The sequence below is a fragment of the Musca vetustissima genome, unplaced genomic scaffold, assembly GCF_032173495.1.
Source record: "Musca vetustissima isolate MV318-11 ecotype Yass unplaced genomic scaffold, APGP_CSIRO_Mvet_v1 utg80576, whole genome shotgun sequence".
NCBI lineage: Eukaryota > Metazoa > Arthropoda > Insecta > Diptera > Muscidae > Musca > Musca vetustissima.
In genome coordinates, this window is record NW_026888484.1 from 1 (window position 1) to 25,863 (window position 25,863).

The 25,863-nt window shown below is 34.5% G+C and overlaps 2 protein-coding genes across 2 annotated transcripts in view; one reads left to right on the forward strand and one right to left on the reverse strand.

Annotated features, from left to right (window-relative positions):
* The first annotated feature begins 891 nt into the window (after nt 1-891).
* On the forward strand, nt 892-8,786 carry LOC133336334 (myb-like protein X). The gene is made up of 3 exons (XM_061544627.1): nt 892-2,896; nt 6,336-7,891; nt 8,067-8,786. The coding sequence occupies exons 1-3, from the start codon at nt 892-894 to the stop codon at nt 8,784-8,786; spliced, it is 4,281 nt and encodes a 1,426-aa protein (XP_061400611.1).
* A 2,350-nt stretch (nt 8,787-11,136) lies between these two features.
* Nucleotides 11,137-25,863, reverse strand: part of LOC133336325 (centrosomal protein of 135 kDa) — a 49,249-nt gene continuing 34,522 nt past the window's right edge. Inside the window, exons 10-15 of the mRNA XM_061544618.1 lie at nt 14,337-14,462; nt 14,105-14,258; nt 13,939-14,045; nt 13,377-13,644; nt 11,379-11,564; nt 11,137-11,301 (exon numbers count right to left, since the gene is read on the reverse strand). Coding sequence (XP_061400602.1) covers nt 11,137-11,301; nt 11,379-11,564; nt 13,377-13,644; nt 13,939-14,045; nt 14,105-14,258; nt 14,337-14,462 — 1,006 coding nt within the window. The remainder of the gene's footprint in view (nt 11,302-11,378; nt 11,565-13,376; nt 13,645-13,938; nt 14,046-14,104; nt 14,259-14,336; nt 14,463-25,863) is intronic.

Genomic DNA, 25,863 nt, shown 5'->3' on the forward strand with positions numbered 1-25,863 from the left:
TATGCCTGCGTTTCGGATATGTCGATGAGACCCAAATCACGTACACTGGCTTTACAGTGTGCCTCCAATAGGGATCTGGGGGCAATTGGTGATCATAACTCTAATGTGATGAAAGAAATCGAAGAAGAGAACCCCCGAAAAGAAGAGCACAATAAACCTCAATTAAATCCGACCCTGTTGGAAAATCATTTCTATTCCGCTTCGAACGAAGTGATTGTGAATTATTGCCATTGTTTTAGGTGTGTGAGGTGTTTAAATTCCCTTCCGAAATATCCAATATGTTGTGGTGGATTTACGAATCTCCCCAGCTGTTGGAGGACGACATCGTGTGATCATGGTTTACCAATTAGGATCTGCTGTGGAGATTTTCTAACGCCAAAGAGAAAATCAAGATCGGCAAAATTGTTGCAGGAGATTAAGAGACAACAATGAGAGAGATTTTGAACAAATGAGCGGGTCTCTTTCGCCTAGGGAAAATGTAGCCCATCAAAATTTATGTAGGGCTCTGAACAAAAATGCGGGGCGATTTTTTGGTCGTCAAAATACTGATCTGAATACGGATTATTTCTATACGAAAGCCGGGCATGGAAGTGATAGGAATTCCTCACCTCATACTCTCTACCATGTAAAGAGAACAATGAAAGTTTGAAGAGAAAATGTGTCAAAGAGAATAAAGGGAGAGATTTACTGATCGCCAAAATTCGGACCTGAATACGGATAATTTTTGTTCCAGAGGAGGAGGTCATGGAAGTGAGAAAAATTTTTCGCCTCATACTCTCCGACCTTGCAACGAGAGAATCCATTCCAAAGCAGAACATAGAAGTGAGAGGAAGAACACTTCGACCGATACTCTCACCACGTAACGAGAGAATTTCGAATGATGAAATTGTCATGAGAGAAAATTCCCCGGGGAGAACAAATTATGGCAAAAAATCCAAGCAATTTATGAAGGAGGGCGAGCTTTCGAGCTCGACCCATAACGGCAAAGATGGAACTAATTCGAATGGACTCATATCTGCGTCAAAAAAGTCAGAACCTCTTAATGATGCCAAAATCGAGGAAAAGGATCTTGAGAGGTGTGGAAATTTAAAAGAAAATCGAATGGAAATTCAGGCAGATACCAAGGAGCAAAATACCCCGAAGGAGGCTATCGAAGGATATCACAACAATGATGGTAAGAATTTTAATCAATTATATTCCGAAAAAAATTCTGAAAAATTCCGCAGTACATGCAAAGCTGTCGGAAAAAATAATCCCCATTATGATGATAACGATGCCTCTGTGAGAGCGAAGTATTCGAAAGTTAAGTCAGGAAAAAATCAAAGGAATTCCACTCATTTCAATACAAATGAGAGTCATCATCAGGAGAGAAGAGCCTCATGTTGTTCGGAAAATAATAAAGAGAATATAAAAAATTCTAAAAGAGCAGGAACCCAAAATGAAGCTGATGATGAACCCGTGAGAAGAACCTGCGATCCACGAATTGCCAACAATGAAAGTGTAAAGAGAGTGACGATGGCTCGAGAGAAAAGCCCCGAGGAGAGAAATTTCCAGGGCTCTCAGCTGTGTGGAAGATCAACTGAGAGACATCAAATGAAATCGACTTTAAATGATAAGGGAGACTTGAAGAGAGAAACTTCGTCTTATCGAAGGAAAAGCCCTGGGAGATTAATACCCCACAATAAAGATGACGAACCTGTGAGAGGAAGCTGCGATCCACAAATTGACACCAATGAAAATGTAACGAGAGTGACGATGTCGTATCGAGAGAAAAGCCCTGAGGAGAGTCATGTTCATGGCTCTCAGCAATGTGGAAGATCAAATAAGAGGCATTCTAAGGAAGCAAATTCCAAGAAATTCGAAACAAATAAAATTCAAGAATTCATCTACCCATTGGATAATAAAAAGGCCACGAAGTTAATCCGCCTAATGGATAGATATACAAATCGGAAAATTAAAAGCGAAGAGCTGGATCCAAATCCAAAGGAAAGAAAATATCATTTGAAAGAAAGTAAAATTAGTGCTGGAAATTATCTCGATCGTCAATTTGCTGCAAGGAGGAGGAGTAGGAGTAGAAGTGGTTGTAATAAATCCACCGCCACCGAAGTTGATACTCAGCCTCAGGAATATTCTCTGGATACATTGAAGATAATGAAAACTATGAAAGTCAGGGCATATGAGGTGAAAAAATTTGATGAAATATCCATGGAGGAAAATATTGAGGCTAAAGAATTGGAGATAACCAAAGAGGGACCTCTGGAAGGGAGGAAGGATGAAGAAATCGGAAATATTTCAAAATGTGAAGAATTGAAATCGGAAAATGCCAAAGAAAAATATGAGGAAAATAAATCGGAAAATTTCAATGGAAAACTTGAAGAAAAGAAAGAGAAGAGAGGTGGACAAGATTATCCGCAGAAATGCTCACTTTCAAGGGAGGAAAATGCCCGCAGAGACTCACCTCGCAGAGTCGCCCACGGCAACGAAATTGAAAAGGGAAATATTGAAGAAATAGCGACCAGTAGAGGAGAAGTAAATCGATCTTCTAGGGTGAATGAAATCACTGAAAGATATTCGTATTATGGACCGGATACTTCTTCAAAAAATTATGTTAAAAATTCCAAGCAATTTATGAAAGAAGATGAGCTTCCGAGCCCTGTCGATAATAAATATAAAGGAAATTGTGCACCAATTTCTTCTCCAAAAAAATCGGAACCCCCTGTGGATACCAAAAACGAAGAGAGGCATTTTGAGAAGTCAGGGAATTCAAACAGAAATCGAATGGAAATTCATGCAGACACCCCAGAGCAAAATATCTCTAAGGAAGCTACCGAAGGACATCCCGACAAGGAGGAAATTATTTCAAAGGAAGCTGCCGAAGGACAGCACAACAATGATGGTAAGAATTTTGATCAATTAACAGGACAATTGAAGTCATCGATCTGCCATTTTTTAAAATGTTTTTTTTATTAATTTTTTGTATATCCTGCACCATGTGCAATGGATGTTTCCGCATAGTTACTTCTGAGGATATACGAATTTTTGAGTCCATTTAAACATATCTATCTATCCATCTATCCGATCACCTGTCCATGGATTTTTTTTGCAAACCTAAATGCAGGTCGCATTTATTATCCGAATAAGGTGGAATTTGGTGTGGCTCATTTATATGGCCTAAGGACGTTGTCTATTCAAAATGGTGTAAAACGGTTCAGATTTTAACATAGCTACCACACATAACTCCGACGGATTTCATATAAATGGTGGTGAAAAGACACTAGGTTCGTCCGATCGACCTGAAATTTTCCACGAGCTACCCAAATAGGTATAGAATGAAGTATACCAAGTTTGATATAAATCGGTTCAGATTTCGATATAGCTCCCATATAAAATTCCGTCGGATTTCAAGAAAATGGTTCACCAAAGTCACAATGTTTATGCGATTGCCACGAAATTTGGAATAGTCTAACAAATTGAGCCTAGAATGATGTGTGCTAAGTTTGATTGAAATCGGTTCAGATTTCGATATAGTTCCCATTTAAATTTTCGTCGGATTTCAGTTGAATGGTGCACCAAAGTCACAATATTGGTGCGATTGCCACGAAATTTTGTGTAGGCTACCTAATTGAGCCTAGAACGATGTGTGTCAAGCTTGCTTAAAATCGGTTTCGATTTCGTTATATTCCGTCCGACTTCAAGAAAATGGCCCACCAAAGTTCTTGAGGCTGCCTAAATGGCACGAAATTCAGTTTGGAATAACATGTGTCAAGTTTGATTGAAATCGGTTCAGATTTCGATGTATCTTCCATACATAACATCGACGGATTTCATGAAAATGGTACACCAAAGATCAAACGTTTGTCCGATTGCCACGAAATTTGGCATAGGCTACTCAATTGAGCCTAGAATGACATGTGTCAAATTTGATTGAAATCGGTTCAGATTTCGATATAGCTTCGTCGGATGCGCCAAAGTTGCTGAGGCTGCCTAAATGGCACGAAATTTTGCATTGGCTTGCGAATTCCGTTTAGAATAACCAGCGTCAAGTTTTATTAAAATCGGTTCCGATTTCGATATAGCTCCCATATAAAATTCCGTCCGATTTCAAGAAAATGCCGCACCAGTCACAAAGTTGGTGCGATTGCCACGAAATTTCGAATAGGCTACTAAATTGGGTCTAGAATGATGTGTTTACAATTTGCATTAAATCAGTTCAGATTTCGATGTGGTCCCATATCAAATTTCGTCGGATTTTAGGTAAAAAGTGCCCAAAAGGCGTTCGGTTTGTCCGACTGACACGAAATTTTGCATATGCTACTAAATTGAGTATAGAATTATGTGTTTTAAGTTTGCTTTAAATCGGTTCAGATTTCAATATAGCTCCCATATAAAATTCCGTCGGATTTCAAATAAAAGTTGCACCATAATCACAATGTTGGTGCGATTGCCACGAAATTTAGCATAGGCTACTAAATTAAGTCTAGAATGATGTGTGCCAAATAAAATTGAAATCGGTTCCGATTTCGATATAGCTTCCATATAAAATTCTGTCGGATTTTTGGAAAAAGCTGCACCAAAGTCACAATATTGGTGCGATTGCCATGCAATTTTGTATAGACTAGTGAATTCGGTCTAGAATAACATGCGCCAAGTTCGATTTAAATCGCTTCAGATTTCGATATAGCTCCTATATAAAATTCTATCGGATTTCAGGTAAAAAGTGCACCAAAGTCTCAATGTTGTTTCGATTGCAACAAAATTTTTCATAGGCTACTGAATTGAGTCTAGAATGCTGTATATCAAGTTTGGTTTTAATCGGTCTACGTTTAGGTATAGCTCCCATATATCCGATCTCCTCGATTTTCGATATTTTAAGGATTTTAGTCAAATTTGTCCAATCGAATTGGTTATAATTTGATATTTCGGATTCGCATTAGGTAGCGAACCTCTCTACCAAAAATCATCCATATTGGTTCACCTTTAGGTATAGCCACCATATAAATGTACCCTCCGATTTTCGGTATTTTAACAATTTTTGACACATTTTCCAATCGAATTAGCTGTAATTTGATTTTTTCAATTCTCATGAGGTAGCGAACCACTCTACCAAAAATCATCCATATTGAATCATCTTTAGGTATAGCCACCATATAAGGATAACTTCCGATTTTCGATATTTTAAGGATTTTTAACACATTTTCCAATCGAATTGCCTGTAATTTGATATTATGGGTTCTCATTGGGTAATAAATCTCCCTACCAAAAATTATCAATATCGATACACTTTTAAATATATAATGATAACCTCCGATTTTCGATATTTGGAGGATTTTAAACACATTTTTCAACTGAATTGACTGTAATTTGGTACTATGGGTTCTCATTGGGTAGCAAACCTCCATACCAAATGAAAATAAAATTTTGAATCATCTTTAGATATAGCCCCCATATAAGGATAACCTCCGATTTTCGATATTTTGAGGATTTTGAACAAGTTTTCCAATCGAATTGCTTGTAATTTGGTATTATGGGTTCTCATTGGGTAAAAAACCTCTATACCAAAAATAATCTATATTGGTTTATATTAAGCTGTACCCTCCGATTTTCGATATTTTGAGGATTTTTAGGATTTCCAATTGAATTGGTCGTAAATTGATATTTTGGATTCTCGTTGGGTAACAAATCTCTCTACCAAAAATAATTAATATCGATCCACTACCAAAAATAATTAATATCGATCCACTATTAGGCATAGCCCCCATATAAGAGTACCCCTCGATTTTTGGAATTTAGGCGTATTTTCTAGTCGAATTGGCTGTAATTGGATATTTTGGTTTCTCATTGGGTAGAAAATCTCTCTGTCAAAAATTATCAATATCAGTTCACTTTCAGGCATAGCACCCATATAATGGTACACTCCGATTTTCGATTTTTAAGGAGTTTGGTTATATTTTTCAACCGAATTGCCTGTAATTTCATATTTAGGATTCTCATTGAGTTGCAAACCTCTGTACCAAAAATCACCAAAATCGGCCCACTTTTAGGCAAAAGGTCCACCTTCGGATTATCGATTTTTAAGGATTTTTTTTTACATCTTACATGCGAATTGTCTGTTTTTTCATATATTGAATTCTTAAGGGGTTAATAAATCCATCTACGAAAAATTATTAAAATCCGACCACCTTTAGGTATTGGGCCCCAATAACCATACCTTCCGATTTTGAATATTTTCAGATTTTTGAAACATTATTTGCCAATAATAAAGTTAGTAGTCACTATGGAGGTCCTTAACAGTTCAACCCGACCTGAATTTATCTACTTTTTTTATTTATTTGCAGTTAACAAAGACCAGGGAAACCTCTATCAAAGAACGGACTCCACGGAATATTCGAAGTCCGAAAAAATTATTTCAAATACTTCTGAAATAACTACATTTCAAAAGATGAAGCAGGATAATTATCAGAAATATCTTGAAATGTATGGAAATCCTGAGATCTCTCCGAGAAGAGAACTGAGAAATATCAGAAGTCCGGACGATGTTGAGAAGAGAACGAAAATTCCGCTTCCAATTACCTCCCCCAGAGATCATTTGAAAATCGATAGAGAAAAGGGAAAAGAAAACACTTTAACGGGAGGTAAAAGAAATGCAGCTCTAAGTTCCAGAAGTGGGGATAGATCGAAATTCAAAGTTGCCATAAGTGGAACCGGAAAAATAATTTCCACCATCAATTATCAGGGTAAGGAGGATGGTACAATTCCTCAGGAGGAATTGAATTCTCTAAGAGCTAATTTGAAGGCGATTCAAATGAAGCCAAAAGTCAACTCATTTGGCAGAGAGAGCCAGTCATTAGACTCTAGAGAGAAGAGAGACCTTGGGAGAGCAAATAATTCCATTATCAAAGAGCGAATAAAACTCCATTGTGAAATAAGTACCACCAGACGAAATACTTCGAACAATTCTGTAGCTTTCAGGGATGCGTATTTAATAAATGCTAAAGAGAAACTGAGAGGCGAGGCCTCTCTTGTGGCTGGTGAGAGAAAAACATGCAAAGTAAGGAGCTCTACAAAAGAGAGTGGCAATATCAATAGCCTTAAAGAGAAACAAGCAATACAAGACCACGAGAGAGAAGGTATTTCAAGCATCACTATTGAAGAGAGAAATGTTGGTCAGAGTGAGAATAACTCTCCTAAAGCTACCTATGCTCTCAGCGATACTCGAACCCAAAATGAAGCTATATCGACAAATAATGAAGATAGTGTGAAGGAAAATCCGAGAGAAAGGCCTTCGAGAGGCCTGAGAGAGCAGAGTACAGCATTTGTGGAAGCCAAAAACTCTCCAAAAGAGAGTGAAATTTCCAGTAGCAACAGAGAGAATAAATCACTGCCAACCAATGAGAGAGAAAGTGTTTCAAGCAACAATGATGAGGAGAGAAAAAAATCTCAGAGCGAAAATAACTCTCCCGAAAATAGTCAGACCCTCAGCAATTCCCCAACTGAAAAAAATAAAATTTCATCTTTAAAAAATGAAAGAGAAGTGAGAGAGAATCATCATGGAAGAGAGAAAATTCCCATTTCTAATATTTATCCCCAAACTCTCGTCAAGGCAGAACAAAATTCTCCCCAATATGAAACTTCGTCATACAAAAGAAATATTGGAAATCCGAAAAATCTCTTCGAGAGAGGAGAAGAACCTAAAATTGTAAACGAAGTACCAAAATCGGGGTATAAATTTAAAGATCAGAATTCACCAACAAGTTTCAAGGAAATTTATAGCCTCAATTATGTGGATAACGATGATGATGAGGAGGAGCAGGATGATCAGGATTTGACATCACATTACAGCTCAGCTGCAGATTCTAATGAAAAGGAGGAAGGATTACAGCCAACAACAAAGGTAGGACCCCTAATAATAATTTTTAAACAATCCAGAACTTTGGCGGAGCCCCTAAAAATAATTTTTAAAAAAACACGCCCTTAATGGGACCCTTAAAATAGTTTTTAAAAAATCTTCAGCCCTGGTAGGACCCTTAAAAATATTTTTTAACAATTTGAACAATTTTTTATTAAAGGTGGAAGATATCAGAATCTCTCCCTTGGAGACATCCCTAAGCGAAGAAATCCGACATAGCCCAAAATTTTCTCTAAAATTATCGGATCCTTATGACATTTCCTATAACAACTTCCAAGCCACTGCAAATAATTCAGAGGTATTAAGAGAGTTACGAAATTTTATATCCACCCATCAAATCGATACCTCCGAAGGAGAAGAATTGACCGAATTGGCCATTGATTTGTTTCGGAAATTGAGTGAAAATCGTTCTCCAGAAATCAAACCAATAGAATCCCGCATGACTCCCAAGAGAGAACCTCATTATCCGCAAGAGAGTGAGAGCAGGCTACAAGAAGAGAGTAATGAATATACAAATCTCTCAAGTGACCTAAAACCCCCCTATGATGATACTGATGAAATTTACGGTTTGGTATATTCCGATGACAAAAATATGGAGGGTCACTCTGAACAGCCGGGAGGGGTGAAGAAAGGATCTTCGAAGAAAAACCCAGAGAGTGAAGAGAATAAACAAATCTCAACTGTTCAAAATGACATCAAATTTGATGATAGTGACATTCATAGAAATGATCACAGAGGTGATCAATATTCGACTGTGATTCCGCAGCAGAATCTGACAGAATGTTCCGCAAGTTCCTGGAATGATTCCAAGCAATTAAAGGGGATTTTGAAACCATTTCAAGAGAAATTTTCAAATCGTTCGGGTAAGTATACCAATTGAAAACTGAGTTGTCGAAAATAATTTCAATAGAAAATTGTGTTATCGATAATATTTTCAATAGAAAATTGTATTATCGATGAGATTTTCGACTGAAAATTGTGTTATCGATCACATTTTCAATAGTGTGTTATCGATAATATTTTCAATAGAGAATTTTGATATCGATGACATTTACGATAGAAAATTGTGTTATCGATGACATTTTACAATGAAAACTGTATTATCGATGTTATTTTTATGGAGAAATGTGTTATCGATGGCTATTAATATAGAAAATTGTGTTAACGATTTTATTTTCTATATAAAGTGGTGTTATCGATGGCTATTTATATAGAAAATGGTGTTATCGATGATATATTACAATGAAAACTGTGTTATCGATGTTATTTTCGATGGAAAATTGTGTTATCGATGTTATTTTTTATAGAAAATTCTGTTATTGATGGCTGTTAGTATAGAAAATTGTGTTATCGATTGTTTTCTATGGAAAAAAATTGTGTTATCGATTTTTTTTCTATGAAAAAAATTGTGTTATCGATTTTTTTTCTATGAACAAAATTGTGTTATCGATGTTATTTTCTATTGAAAATTGTGTTATCGATGGCTATTTATGTAGACATTTGTGTTATCGATGTTATTTCCTATAGAAAATTGTGTTATCGATTGTTATTTATGTAGAAAATTTTGTTATCGATGATACTTATTAAAGAAAATTGTGTTATCGATGACATTTTACAATTAAAATTGTGTTATCGATGTTTTTTTCTATAGAAAATAGAATTATCGATGTTATTTTCTATAGAAAATGGTGTTATCGATGACATTTTACCAAGAAAATGTTGTTATCGATATTATTTCCTATAGAAAATCGTGTTATGGTGGCTATTTATATAAAAAAAATTGTGTTATCGATTATACCTATTACAGAAAATTTTGTTATCGATATCGATTTTGTTTTCTATAGAAAATCGTGTTATTGGTGGCTATTTATGTAGAAAATTGTGTTATCGATTATACTTTTTGCAGAAAATTGTGTTATCGATGACATTTAGCAATGAAAATTTTGTTATCGATTTTATTTTCTATACAAAATTGAGTTATCGATGTTATTTTCTATAGAAAATTGTGTTATCGATAGTTTTTTATATAGAAAATTGTGTTATCGATGAAATTTTCGATAAAAAATTGTGTCATCGATGGTTATTTACGTAGAAAATTGTATTGTCGATAATACTAACTACAGAAAATTGTGTTAGCGATGATATTTTATAATAAAAATTGAGTTATCGATGCCAATAATTGTAAGAAATAATGTTATCGGTGACATTTTCGATAGAAAATATTATTATCGATGACAATTTGTATAAAAAATTATGTTATGGATAATTTTTCTATAGAAATTGTGATATCGATGACAATTACTTTTAAAAATAATATTATCGATGAAATTCGAAAAAATATAAAAATTGTGTTATCGATGACATTTTCCATATAAAATGTTTTAAAAATCAAATTTTTAATAGAAAATTTTGTTATCGATGCCAATTTCTATAAAATGTTGTGTTATCGATGATAGAAAATTTTGTTATCGATGCCAACTTCTATAAAAAGTTGATAGTTTTCATAGAAAAATGTGTTATCGATTATAGTTTCCATAGAAAATTGTGTTATCGATAATATTTTCAATATAAAATGGTGTTATCGATGACAATTTCTATAGAAAACCGTGTTATCGTTAATTTTTCTTTTAGGAAACAGTGTTATCGGACCAATTTTCCAAAAACATTTCAGTTATCAATCAAATGTATCATAGAAAATTACGTTATCGATAGCAATTTCTATAGAAAATTGTGTTATCGATTAGATTTTCTCTAGCAAATTTTGTTATCGATTGTATTTTCTATAGAAAATTGTATTATCGATGACAATTTCTATAGAAAAATTTGTTATCGATAATTTTTCTTGTAGAAAACATTTAATTTATCGATCAAATTTATCATAGAAAATTACGTTAACAATGATATTATTGACATTTATATATTAATTTTAGAAAATTTTTCTATTTCAGATAACAATAATTTATCGGATTTACAAGGAAGAAGCTACACGCAATTTCCCCGAAGAAAATCGGAAATACAACTTACAGCATTCAACAATTGTCCCTGTATGTTGGGTATATATTTGGAAATTATGAACATTTAATCGCGAATTATTTTGAAAAAATAATTTTCAATTTCTAGATTTTTATTAACATTATTTCTTTTTGCATTATGTTTTAACAATCATCTTAATTTTTTTTTTAAACAATTAATTAAAAAAAATTAGTAAAACAAAAAAATTGTTTTATTTCCTACAATGTCTGTACGGGAGGATAACGTGGACTTTGTTCGCGCGAACGAGCCTGACGAAAACGATCATCGGTTAGATTGTGACGCAGCTCTTGATTTTGTACTTGAAATTCACGGGCCAAGGTGGCATTTTGTTCACGTTTCTGACGCTCCAATTCCAGATCGTGCTGCGGAATAGAAGAAGATAAAAAATTATTAGAGTTTTGTATAGGGTATTGAAGGGGGTTTCTGTAATGATCCTAACCAATAGTTCATCATTTTGTTTCCTCAACTGGACTAATTCTTGACTTAATTTACTATCAACTTTGATTTGTTCCTCCAAATCACGTCGAGTTTTTGTTAGAAGTTCCTCTAAGGTTTCCGCCGACATTTGCTTACCCTTTTCCGTTTTGTCCAAATCGAAGCGTAAGCGTTCATTTTCCATTTCCAACTGGAAGGAAATTGGGAAAAATATGAAAACAATTTAATAAAAATTATGTTATCGAAAAATAATATTGTTATCGAAAATATTGAATACTGTTATCGGTTATGTTTTCACTAGGAAAATGTGTTATCGATCACATTTTTTATATAAATTAGTGTTATCGATGTCATTTTCAATTGGAAATTACGTTATCGATAACATTTTCATAGAAACATTGTGTCATCGATTACATTTTGCAAAGAAATGAGTGTTATCGATGAGATTTTTTGTAGTAAAGTGTATTATCGATTACATTTTCCATATATAATTGCGTCATCGATGCCATTTTCCAAGGAAAATTTTGTAAACGATCACATTTTTTTATAGAAAATTGTGTTATCGATAATATTTTCTTTAGAAAATTGTGTAATCGATCACATTTTTTAAAGGAAACTGTATTATCGATAATATTTTCTTTAGAAAATTGTGTTATCGATCACATTTTTATAGGAAACTGTATTATCGATAATATTTTCTTTAGAAAATTGTGTTATCGATAACATTTTGCATAGAAAATAGTGTTATCAATGACATTTTCTACAGAAAATAGTGTTATCGATGACATTTTCGATAGAAAATAGCGTTATCGATAACATTTTCCATAGAAAATTATGTTATCGATGACATTTTTGACAGGAAATGGTGTTATCGATGATAATTATTACAGAGAAATGGTAGGAAATGGTGTTATCGATGATACTTATTACATAGAAATGTGTTATCGATGACATTTTATAATAAAAATTGTGTTATCGGTGACAATTTATACAGAAAATTGTGTTATCGATTACATTGTATAAACAGAACTGAGTTATCGATAGCATTTTATAATGATAGCACAGTTATCGATGACATGGTCGATAGAAAAGTGTTTTATCGATAATATTTTATAATGAAATCTGATTTATCGATAAACAATTTCTGTGGAAAATATTGTTATCGATGACATTTTGCAAAGGGAATTATGTTATCGATGATATTTTCTAAATACAATTGTATTATCGATCAGATTTTCTAAAGGAAATCGTATTATCGATGACATTTTTTAAAGAAAATTGTGTTATCGATTACATTTTCGAAAGACATTTTTGAGTTATCGATTAAATTTTCTATAGGAAAGAAAAAAATGGTGTTATCGATTATATTTTCGATAGGAAATCGAGTTAACGATTAGAAAATTATATTGTGTATAGAAAATTGTATTATCGATAACATTTTGTACAAAAAATTGTGTTATCGATGACAATTTTTATAGAAAACTACGTTATCGATGACATTTTCTAATAAAAATTAAGTTATCGATTACATTTTCGATATGGAATCGAGTTATCGATTAGAAAATTATATGATATACAGAAAATAATATTATCGATAACTTTGTACATGTTATCGATAACTTTGTACATGTTATCGATAATATTTTCTACAAAAAATTGTGTTATCGATGACAATTTTTATAGCAAATTGAATTATCGATTGCTTTTACTATAGAAAATTGAGTTATCGATAACATTTTCTACAAAAAAATTATATTATCGATTGTAATTTTCATAGAAAATTGAGTAATCGATTACTTTTACTATAGAAAATCGAGTTATCGATAACATTTTTCATAGAAAACTTTGTTATCGATGACATTTTTACCGAAATTTGTGTTATCGATCCCTTTTTCATAAGAAAATTGCATTCTCAATTAATTTTTCTATAGAAAATTTCGTTATCGATTACTTTTTTTTTAAAAATTCACTTCTTTTTAAAAAAAATCTCCCCTCGACCTACCTTCCTCTTAACATCATTCAATTCATTTAGTTCGGCATTCAGTTTATCCTTTTCATTATCCAATTTATCGCATAACTCCTTGCGCGCCTCCAAATCCGTTTTCAAAATACGCTGTTCATCCTGACATTCGCCGAGCTGATGTTCGAGACAGGTATTTTTCGCGGTTAGGGTGGCGATGCGATCCTCCAGTTCGGTGATTAATTTGTTGCGGCAGTTCAATTCTTTTTTGAGCGTGGATATCTCAGCATCTAATTCGGCAACTTGACGTCTGAGAGGGAGGGAAAGAAAACCACAGCAGATGACGAAGGGAAGTATGTGGTGAGGTGAGATGAGGTGGGTTAAAATTATTTACATTAGAAAATTAAAAAAAACGTGGGGTTTTGAACTACTCTCTAAGTTTTACTCTTGTTCTACTAATAGTTTCTTAATTCTAAGGCAGCAACAACAATGACAACAATTACAGCTACCGGTACAGAAACGATAGAGGTTAGGAAATAGAAATTGAAAAAAAGAAGTAGATTTTGAAGATCCAACTTGAAAGAGGTAAATTCTTAAAGCCCACCTATATTCTGCCGTTTCATTTTCTAAACTTTGATTATTGCCCTCCAGCATAACGGCATCGTGTGATAGGCTGCGATAGTGTTCCAGCATTTCCTCACGTTCTTTTTCCTAAAGAAAAAAATTGAAAATGTTAAATTTTTATAAAAAATAAATTTCGAACCCCTTACCTTGTGCATCAATAGATCTTCGGCCTTCTTAACCTCCTCAACATATTTCCGTAGTTGTTGTTTGAGTCGCTCTATTTCCTTTTCGGAATCTTTGAGTTGTTTGCGCAGCGACGATACTTCAGCTTGACTTTCGGCCAAATCATTGCTTAGGCGGCTGGTGGGTAGGAGGAGATTAAACAAATTAATAATTATTTTTAAAGAGAGGGGAGAGGGGGTTGTTTTCAAAACTTACACATTTTCCTGTATGGCCTGATCCCGACTGGTTTTCAATGCTGTCAGCTGTTGTCGCAAACTTTTGCTTTCCGTCGAGGTTTCATGGAGTTCGGTACTTCGTTCACGTGATTGTGTGGAAAGTTTACTGGAAGAGAGAGGGGAGAAGGGGGTATTAATTGGAAATAATTTTGAAATATTTAAAAACAATATATTTTTAAGGCTCGAAACCAGGTGGGGATGAAAGCTAGGAATAAAGTTCAGAAAGCTTTGGCTGACATCTCCTAGGGCAAGGATAGGAAGAAACATTGGAAACGATTTATAAGGCTATATGTCGTTCCATCATGAATTATGCTGACCCAGTCTGGACTTCTTTCTTTACTGACACGTCAACAGATTGTCGATAGTGAACGCGATGAAATCCGTGCATCAACTGGCGAACTCCGAAGCCATAAATGGCAACAGATGCAATAATGTCCTACAACAACATTCTCCTGCAATTTCGGAGAGTGAGAGGCTTCTTCCTAGGCAAACCCGTTCAATTCTGGCACAACTAAGGTCCGGATACAGCAGCATTGTCAACGGAACCCTAAACAGTTGCCCCTCCTGCCAGCAAAGCCCTCACGACACACACACACACCATATATTGAATTGTCCGTCCGAGCCTCAGGGGGAGAGTCTCGGAGGAAATAACCAAGTGCCTATGATCCCTGGGCCGACGAGGCGAGAATGGCGCCCCTATATAACCATCTCAAAAGGTCTGGGTCACTACCTTTTTTTAAAGTGTCCCCCCCTAACGCTGCGGTGTCATGCGACCTCGTGCCTATCAGAGTTCTACAGTTTGCAGTCAGGGTCCCGACTGTATTAGAACGGAACCTTGTTGATACCTGGGCGCCTCAACAAGCTTATTCGGGCTTAGAGTCCTTGCCATGGTAAGAGGCTATGCCATGGTCGAGACCTCAATCCCTCACTTACAGCTCTTTTTATGGAGCCGAATTTTAATAACAACTACCCCCAAATCAAAAACAATTTAACGAAAGCCTGGAGAGACAGTCGGATCTTCTCCTCAACCTTTTAGATGAAACCGGCTCCTTCCGCCATAGTCAGGAGAGCATGCCGAATCAGCTCTGGGATGACTCGCCCTTGTAAGACGAGGTAGACATCATGGAAACTACGGTGAAAAAACCACAGTAGCGACCGTGTCATCTCCTCCGAAGCAAGGAGAGTCGTCCCAGTTGCTGAGTAGGGAAGTAAACCCAAGCGAGGTTGAAGATCTGCACACAATCTCCACGACCTGTAGTGATGTTGCGTGACTACTCAGGCAATTGGCTTGGTCGAAACGGATACTGGTATTGATGAAAACCGCATCGATAAGATGGATGATTGCTCAGTACCAGTATCTGCTAGGCAAGTCGTTGCCAAGGAGATCGCTCCCAGAAGAAGAACCGATACGTCGGACGGCACAGCGACTCCATCACGAAAAAAGAGTTCCTTTTTTATCAAGAGGAACTTCAAATTTATCCGGAAGTTCTCCGGGAACTATCCAGATGATATTGAGATTGAGACTTCTTGATTGATAGGATCCCCCGACCCAGTACTAAGACCACCACGGTAGTCCCTTCAACGAAGGAGAAACCTGTTTGGGGGGCTCTAGTACATCCAGGAAGCTGATGCTTGAAATTTCTAAGTCTTCTAAGCACCCCCAAGGGTAAACTGAGTACTGAGACGTCCACAAACACCAGCATCCACAACGACGGAAGGAAGCCCGTAAAAAGGCCTCCAAGAAGACCGATAGGACACAACCATCCTCTGTCAATCCACGATCTGTTGAATTGCAAAAGCCATACCCAAGGCGCCGAAGGTAGTGAGCGCGAAACAGGTCCCTGTCATTCTATCAATATTTTCAGGAAAGAACTTCATCAACAACAGCCAACCTGTTACAACAACAACAATAAGCACTCAACAAAATAATCTGAGGGAGAAAGGGAGAGAGAGAGAGAAAGGGAGTCAATTGTCAGTTGTCTCTGAAAGACTTAAGAAACAAACTTGGCACTAGTGTAGGCCTTAGGATAATCTGAGGGAGAGAGGGAGAGAGAGGGAGAGAGAGAGAGAGAGAGAGAGAAAGGGAGTCAATTGTCAGTTGTCTGTGAAAGACTTAAGAAACAAACTTGGCACTTGATTAGGCCTTAGGAAGTTTGTTGCTTAAGTCTTTTTATAAAAAGGGAGTAATTCACATGGGGATTGAAAAATAAACATTTTTAAGGGTCTACACAAGGTGAGGAGTTAAAAAAAAAAATTGTGGAACTTTTAAAAAAAATTCTTAAGGTTACACACAAGGTGAGGATTTTTTAAAAAATATTTTTAAGGGTCCACAGAAGTTGAAGATTTTTTAAAAATTATTTTTAAGGTTACACACAAGGGAACGATTTTTTTAAGAAATATTTTAAGGTTCCGCACAATGTGAAGATTTATTAAAAATTATTTTTCACACAAGGGAGGATGTTATAAAAAAATTAATCAACTCCAATCTCCCTCGTTTCTATTCTTCAAACCATGAGATTTGTGTCAGGCCAACATCGATTTCAATTTCAATCGAATAATGTAATTTTGTTGTTGTTGTTGTTCCCAAAGACATTTAATCCCTTTTAATAACCAAAAAACAAAAATGTTGCAATAACCACCAACAACAACAACAGCATATCACAATTGTTGAAGCAATATTTTGTGGGTTGGGTCGTCAACCATACAGCAGCCAACCATCCACCGAGTCAACCACCAGATGATGTTTAACATCTTTCTGGCTTAGAAACTGACAAATCAACAACAAAGTGATGGCAAATAAATTAAAAAAATTACAACAACAAAGACATCACATCACGATAATTAACAACAACAACAAAAAATAATAAAACATGAATATGACATTTTCATTAGGCCATCGGATGGCGATGATTATTCGATGAAGGCTTTTATTGGAAAAAAATAATTTTAAAAAAATTCTCAGCTTGCGTGGAACCCAAAAAAAAAAAAAATTTTTTAAATCCCACCTTATGGTAGAGCATTAAAAATAAATTTAAAAAAATCCCCACTTTGTGGTAGACCCTTAAAAATAGTTAAAAAAAAAATCCCAACATTGTGTGGAACATCAGAAATAATTTTTCAAAAATCATCATCATTGTGGGAACCGTAAAAATTATTTTTAAAAAAATTCCCACCTTCTGGCAGAAAAATATTTTAAATAAATCCACGCTTATGGTAGACCTTTAAAAATTAATTTTTAAACCAGTGAGCGGAGCAGTATAGTTTGACGGGGCCGACCATACGATACCCTACACAACTACCACGAACCTTAATTTCCTATGGATTTTTATTTCGAACCTGGGCAATATTTCGTGATAGTTGCACTCTCTTGCCCGAGTAGAGGTCAGAAGCACCACTTCCATACACTGACATATTTTCCGAATATTACTAATAATCAGTACAGTCCTTCTAATTACTTGTCCAGATTCCCTTTAGAGTGGGTTGTGTTGTGATGTTCGGTTTATAATTGTGGCCTATAGATCGACTCGAAAAAAATCAAAAAAAAAAAAAAAAATAATAAGTTTTCGGTCCACTTCATCTCAAAATTATTATCCGATCATCACCGAAAATTATAGGCGTTGTCCTTGACCATAACTTGTACTTCATGGAACATTTGGAAAGCTATCAGCGATATATTTTCGCCCTCCAGTGTGGTAATGGGTTACTAAATAATATCTGAACACGTGAGCACCTGTTAATATTCACGTGTAACACCCACATCCGAATACGTACGACAACATAATTGATATCAGTTTAAAGGTCAATCGCTCCTCTTGAATTTTGTAATTTTTCACACGAAAATCAGGGTCCATTTGACCCGCTAAATATTGACTGATCTTTATGAAAACAGGCATGCTTATTCTTTGGCCCGATCCCCTTCTCCATCTAAAATATCGCGATGTTTGGGCCATAATTGCGGCCTCTGGAGCGACCAGAAAAATGGACCGACGGACGGACACACATGTCTAGATCGACTCAGCTAGTCGCGATATGACGATCGGTATACTTAAAGGTGGGTCTAGGACCAATATTTCGCGGCGTTACAAACTTTTGGGGCTGCACAATGCTATAATACCCTGACAACATAGTTGTGTAGGGTATAAAAAACCCCACTCTTAGGTAGACTATTAAATGTTTTTAAAAAATCCTGCCGCCAATTCATTGAGCATTCATCATCGCAGAACAGGACCATGCGAGCAGTTATCCGGAGATCCAAGAATCTTAAAAGAGAGTTGCAGCCACCACTATCATTTACATCCTCCAGCGAGGTAGAGGCAATTATCACCAAATTCAAGCCATCCAAAACCCTTGGTCAAGACGGCATATCCATGTTCATATTAAAGAAGCTTGGAGTAATAGGGCTGGGCTATCTGTCCAAAGTTCTAGAGTTATCGATGTCACAATTGGTAATTCCTGACATTTGGAAAGTTGCCCGCATTATTCCAATCCTAAAATCTGATAAATCCGTCACCTTGTGTTGAACGTTAAAAATAATTTTTACCTTAAAAATAATTTCTAAAAAAAACTCATCTTGTGTAGAACTTTAAAAATCATTTTTAAGAAATCCTCAAAAATAATTAAAAATAAAAATCCTAATCTTGTGTAGACCTAAAAAAAATATTTATTTTTAAGTCCCCACGTGAAGTACTCCCTTTTTCAAAAAAGACTTAAGCAACAAACATCCAATGGCCTACTCAGGTGGCAAGTTTGTTTCTTAAGTCTTTCATAGACTATTGACTATTCACTCCATCTCTCTCTCCCTCTCTCCCTTAGATTATTTGCTTTGAGTGTTTGTTGTTATGGCATATTATCATGCACATGAATCTCTCTCACGTGTTTTCTCTCTCTCTCTGTCTCTCCACATCTCATTACATGTGTGTGTCCATTTAAAGACAAAAGACTTAAGAAACAAACATTCCTATTTGCTGTTTGTGTATCTCTTTTTGGCAGTGATGGGAATTTAATTTCTCTTTGGGTGGTTTTTTTTTTGCGTTTAAACCGCTCTTTAGCCCTCGTGCTACCTATCAAGAGGTTCAACATTACTTTCATGTGGGTAATAAATTATAAATTTATTTTTAGTATTCTTGATAGGTTTGAAAACACTTTCATTGTAATTTTGAGTGATTTCCTTTTTTGTGACAAACAATGCCTACTTCCGCATATGGCAAGAAAAAAATAAATAAAAAATAAAATGTTTTAATGGGTCACTAGGCGAGCCAATATTTTTCGTGGTTTTTAATTCTCATTATAATTTATTTTTATTATTTTTTATTTATTTTTTTTTATTCCCCAGTATATTAACCCTTTATAGTTCATTATCAAGGTTATATGGGGTTCACAAATAACATATCAAAAAAAAAAAAAAAATAATAAATAAAAAAAATCATCAAAACAATTAGCATTTATTTTTGTTGTTGGCAATGCTTGTTTGTAGTCCACAATTAAATAAATTAAGAATTATTATTGAGGTTTACGCAGAAACCAATGAATCAGTTAGAGTCATATGTTTTCGTTTTTTGTTGATTGTTGTATTTTTTCGGAAGTTCCTTGGCATACAAATTAACATTTTCTATGGAATTTTATTTTGGTTCGTGTTGTGATTTGATTTTCGATCAGTAATTAGATTACAATCGATGGGGTGAACATATTACGTGAAATAATGTTCAGATACAAAAACAACAACAACAAATAATAAAAATATAATAAATCTATTCAAATATTTTTTTTTTTTTAATTACGTGATTTTTATCACATGTTAAACATCGAATATAATCTTAAAACTATTTTTTAAGGTCCTTAAAAATATTAAGAAAATACGAATAGTTTTTTCCAAGCCTTATGACAAGCCAAGCCTTATGACAGACTCCCGAAAAAATATTTTTTTATCAAAAAATCCTTCGATCTATAAAAGACCAGCCTTCAATCTAGGGAAAGTCAGTCTTCGACCCATAAAAGGTCAACCTTCTATCTGTAGAGACCAGTCTTCGATCTGTAAAATGCCAGTCTTCGAACCATAAAAGGCTAGCCTTCAACTTATAAAATTCCAGCATTCGATCTGTAAAAGGTCAGCTTTCAATCTATAAAAGGTCAGCCTTAGGTTAGGTCTTCGATCTATAAAAGGCTAGCCTTTGATCTGTAAAAGGCCAGTCTTCGATCTATAAAATACCAGCCTTCGATCTATGAAAGGCCAGCCTTTGATCTGTAAAAGGCCAGTCTTCGATCTATAAAATGCCAGCCTCTGATCTATGATAGGCCAGCCTTCGATCTATGGAAGGTCAGCCTAAGACCTATAAAAAGCCAGCCTTCAATATGTAAAAAGCCAGCCTTCATTCTGTAAAAGGCCATTCTTCGATCTATAAAAGGCCAGCCTTCGATCTATAAAAGGTCAGCCTTCGATCTGTAAAAGGTCAGCTTTAAATCTATAAAAGGCCAGCCTTAGATCTATAAAAAGCCAGCCTTCGATCTATAAAATGCCAGCCTTCGATCTATGAAAGGCCAGCCTTCGATCTATGGAAGGACAGCCTAAGACCTATAAAAGGCCAGCCTTTGATCTATAAATGTTCAGCCTTCGATTAACAAAAGTCCAGCCTTCGATCTACAGCGATAGAAAATTAAAATGCCTTTTGCCCCGCTTTTTAATAGGCCCTTAAAAAATATTTTAGTATTTATTAAAAATGCACTGTGTATGCCCGGCCTTCGAAGACCATTTTCGGCGATGTTGTCTTCGACTTGATCTTTCCAACGGCCTTCCCCTTCTGCGCGAACCATTAGCTGGTTCGCTTTTATATTCCTTCTGGGCTGGGGCATCTTCAGCCAACGTAGTCGCTGCAGCTCAATACGTCTAACAATGTCGATGTCCGAGAATAGCAGGTACAAATCATGGTTCATTCGATGGCGATATTCACAGTCAACGCAGATCGGCCCATAGATCTTTCGGTGAATTTTTCGCTCAAACACTCCAAGAGCTGCCTCGTCTGCTTGCGCGCAAGTACCCATGCTTCAGATCCATATAACAGCACGGCGGGTAGTATCAGCGTCTTGTAGAGTGTGAGTTTTTTCTGGCGGGAGGTGGCCTTGCTTTTGAGTTGTTTGCTCAGACCATAGTAGCATCGGTTGGCCATCACTATCCTTCTCCGAATTTCAAAACTGATGTCATTCGTTTAGTTTATGGCGGTACCAAGGTATATAAAATCTTTGACTACCTCGAAGCTGTAGTTTTCAAGTTCCACAGTTGGTCCGAGTCTACTGGACGTCTTGCGCGTTTATACCATCAGCTTGATCTTCTCGCCGTTTACTGCAAGACCCACTTTGGCTGACACCTTCTCAATTTGTTCAAAGGTGAATGTTACCGCTCATCCAGGCCTACCCCAACAATTGAAAAAATTCGGCCAACCTTCAAATTCAAATAACCATTGAAAGTGAAATTTTTAAAAATTCAAATCAAAATCAACCTCAAATAAATTACAAATTAGAAATCGAATTGAATTTTTAATTTAAGGCATTCATGCAGTATTTGATTTTTGTTGTTGTTTTTGTTGTCAGAACCCCCATTTAGAATTTAAATTTGAGACCACGAGCTAGCCAAAAAGTACCTGTAAATGGTGTGGCGGCAACAGACACTGAGACACTCCCCATGAAAGACCGCAGAGACACGACACTACGAGACACCATATCGAAAAGTGTGGTGGTTGTGGTTCGAAATTCAATAAAAAAAATTAAATGTCAGTTGAAGAGAAGCAACAACAACAACAAAATGTTCTAATGGACAAAAGAGAGACGAACAAATTTGTTTTAGCCATGAATCACAGCCAGCCAGAACTCATAATGCCACCACACGCACACCATGCTGGTGGTGGTTGATGGCTGATTGAATGACGGACTGACTGACTGACTGACTGCCTGACTGGTCAAATACAAAACAAGAACAACAAATAACCAGAATTAAGTGTTTCTTTTGTATTTTTAGCCCGACTCTTTGACTATAATTTGTATGCAAAACACGTTCTTCTTCTTTAGTTTTCTTTGTGTTTGTCATTGTTGTTGTTGTTTTTTTTTTTTTTCAAAAATATCCGTCAATGAAATTTGGTTTGGAACTCAAAATTGTAATGTTGATTGCATTTTCCAAGTCGTTTAAGAAGAGAGAAACATGATGAAAAGAAAGAGATGAAAAAAATATTTCCTAAAAAAATCCTCACCTTGTGAGGAACCGCAATAAAAAATTAGCTGAATTTGACTTTTTAAATATTTTAAATGTATGAAAATATTGCTAACACTATTCTAATAATAACATATGTCGAGTTTTTCTTATTCAGCTACTGAAAATGCTATTCTGCAAAGGAAAACAATTTATTCAGCTAAGGAAAATTGTTTAAAATTTGATGAAAAACCTTCAAATTGGTTATAACAGTACATTATATTTCATATTAGTGCCAAATATTGCAATCCAGCTAACGAAAGTTACAATTCAGCAACTAAAAATTAGCTGAAAATAACTTTATAATAATTCAACTTATTAAAAATATTAGTAACACTGTTCTAATAACAAAATTTTAGCGATTTTTCCTTATTCAGCTACTGAAAATGCTATTCAGCAAAGGAAAAATGCTATTCAGCTAAGTCAAAATTGTTTAAAATTTGATGTAAAACATTCAAATTGGTTATAACAGTATATTATATTGCATATCAGTACCAAAAATTGCAATTCAGCTAACGAAAATTACAATTCAGCAAAAAAATTAGCTCAAAATAACTTTTATAATAATTCAACTTATTACAAAAAATTAGTAACACTGTTCTAATATTAAAATTTTAGCGATTTTACCTTATTCAGCTACTGAAAATGCTATTCAGCAAAGGAAAAATGTTATTCAGCTAAGTCAAAATTGTTTAAAATTTGACGAAAAACATTCAAATTGGTTACAACAGTACATTATATTTCATATTAGTGTCAAATATTGCAATTCAGCTAACGAAAATTACAATTCAGCAAAAAAATTAGCTCAAAATAACTTTTATAATAATTCAACTTATTAAAAATATTAGTAACACTGTTCTAATATTAAAATTTTAGCGATTTTTGTTTATTCAGCTACTGAAAATGCTATTCAGCAAAGGAAAAATTAAATCAGCTAAGGGAAAATTGTTTAAAATTTGATGAAAAACATTCAAATTGGGTATAACAGTACATTCTATTTCATATTAGTGCCAAATATTACAATTCAGCTAACAGAAATTACAATTCAGCCAAAAAATAGCGGAAAATAACTTTTAAAATAATTCAACTTATTACAAAAAATTAGTAACACTGTTCTAATATTAAAATTTTAGCGATTTTTCTTTATTCAGCTACTGAAAATGCTATTCAGCAAAGGAAACATTTTATCCAGCTAAGGGAAAATTGTTTAAAATTTGATGAAAAACCTTCAAATTGCTTATAACAGTACATTATATTTCATATTAGTGACAAATATTGCAATTCAGCTAACGAAAATTACAATTCAGCAAAATAATTAGCACAAAATAACTTTTATAATAATTCAACTTATTACAAAAAATTAGTAACACTGTTCTAATATTAAAATTTTAGCGATTTTTCTTTATTCAGCTAATGAAAATGCTATTCAGCAAAGGAAACATTTTATCCAGCTAAGGGAAAATTGTTTAAAATTTGATGAAAAACCTTCAAATTGGTTATAACAGTACATTCTATTTCATATTAGTGCAAAATATTACAATTCAGCTAACGGAAATTACAATTCAGCAAAAAAAATTAGTTCAAAATAACTTTTATAATAATTCAACTTATTACAAAAAATTAGTAACACTGTTCTAATATTAAAATTTTAGCGATTTTTCTTTATTCAGGTACTGAAAATGCTATTCAGCAAAGGAAAAATTTTTAAGGAAAATTACAATTCAGCAACAAAAAATAGCTGAAAATAACTTTTATAATAATTTAACTTATTATAAATATTAGTAACACTGTTCTAATAACAAAATTTTAGCGATTTTTCCTTATTCAGCTACTGAAAATGCTATTCAGCAAAGGAAAAATTTAATTCAGCTGAGAAAAAAAGGTTGAAATTTCAAATTGTTCAAATTGGTTATAACAGTATATTATATTGCATATTAGTGCCAAAAATTGCAATTCAGCTAACGAAAATTCAGCAATTCAGCAGCAAAAAATTAGCTGAATTTAACTTTTTAAATATTTTTAAATGTATAAATATATTTCAAGCACACTTGTCTAATAATAAAATATGCAAATTTTCCTTATTCAGCTACTGAAAATGCAGCTATTCAGCAAAGGAAAAATGTTATTCAGCTATGAATTTTTTTTAGAAAATTCATTAAAAATATAAAAAAATGATTATTAAGGCACACTATGTGTTGCATATTAGTGTCTATAATTGCAATTCAGATTACAAAAATTACAATTCAGCAACAAAAAATTAGCTGAATTTAACTTTATAATTGCTAATTTAAGTGGAACCGTAAACATAATTTTTAAAAATTAGACCATTAAAAATAATTTTTTAAAAAATATTATTTTTTTAAATTACTCCCTTTAAAAAAAGACTTAAGCAACAAACTTCCTATGGCCTACACAAGTGCCAAGTTTGTTTCTTAAGTCTTTCATAGACAACTGACAATTGACTCCCTTTCTCTCTCTCCCTCAGATTAGATTATATGGTTGAGTGCTTGTTGTTATGGCATATTGCAGGCATGCTCGGCCATATACGCTACCGTAACTGAGGGTCGATGGGTAAACACATTTTCTCTTTCTTTCTCTTTACGTCAGTCGTTTTTAATGGTGAATTCTCAGTTACGCTGGCACACACTTGCTCTCAATTTAATTTTGCCCAACACTGGCATATTGTCATGTTCATGAATCTCTCTCACGTGTTTGCTTTCTCTCTCTATCCATTATATATGTTCATTTAAAGGCAAAAGACTTAAGAAACAAACCTTCCTATTGCTGATTGTGTATCTCTTTTTGGGAGTGATGGGAATTCAATTTCTCTTTGGGTTGGGGTTTTTTTGCGTTTAAACTACCTTGAGCCCTTTGTTTAGCCCCTTTTAAAAAATCCACGGTTTGTTGAAGACACCCCAAAACAATACTTTAACTCCCCTTAGTTTTTTAAGTAACGCCTCTGCGTCAGTTCAGCCCCCTACCTCCCACATTGGTTTGCTTGAGAGTTAAAGAAGAAAAAAATGTTGTTTTGTCAATGACGCAAAGATACCCATCTTCAGAAGAATTCCTGCAGAAGAAGGAGGCCTCTCGACTTGTCCCAACAAAAAACACAACAACAAATTTTTATTTCATATTTATTTTTAAAGTTTTGGTGTTTTCTTTTTTTTAAGAATATGTTATTATGTAAATTAGTTTATCTTAGGTACGACTGTGCCTGTGTGGGTGTGTGGGTAAATAAATATTGGCAAGTTCAATTACCTTAACCGTCTGACAA

What these genes read in the sequence shown, in the direction of transcription:
- LOC133336334 (XM_061544627.1), top strand. Translation starts at nt 892, where the DNA reads ATGAGAGAAAATTCCCCGGGGAGAACAAATTATGGCAAAAAATCCAAG. An exon ending in AGGACAGCACAACAATGATG is followed by an intron (nt 2,897 to 6,335) that starts GTAAGAATTTTG and finishes ATTTATTTGCAG; the next exon opens with TTAACAAAGACCAGGGAAAC. An exon ending in GATTACAGCCAACAACAAAG is followed by an intron (nt 7,892 to 8,066) that starts GTAGGACCCCTA and finishes TTTTTATTAAAG; the next exon opens with GTGGAAGATATCAGAATCTC.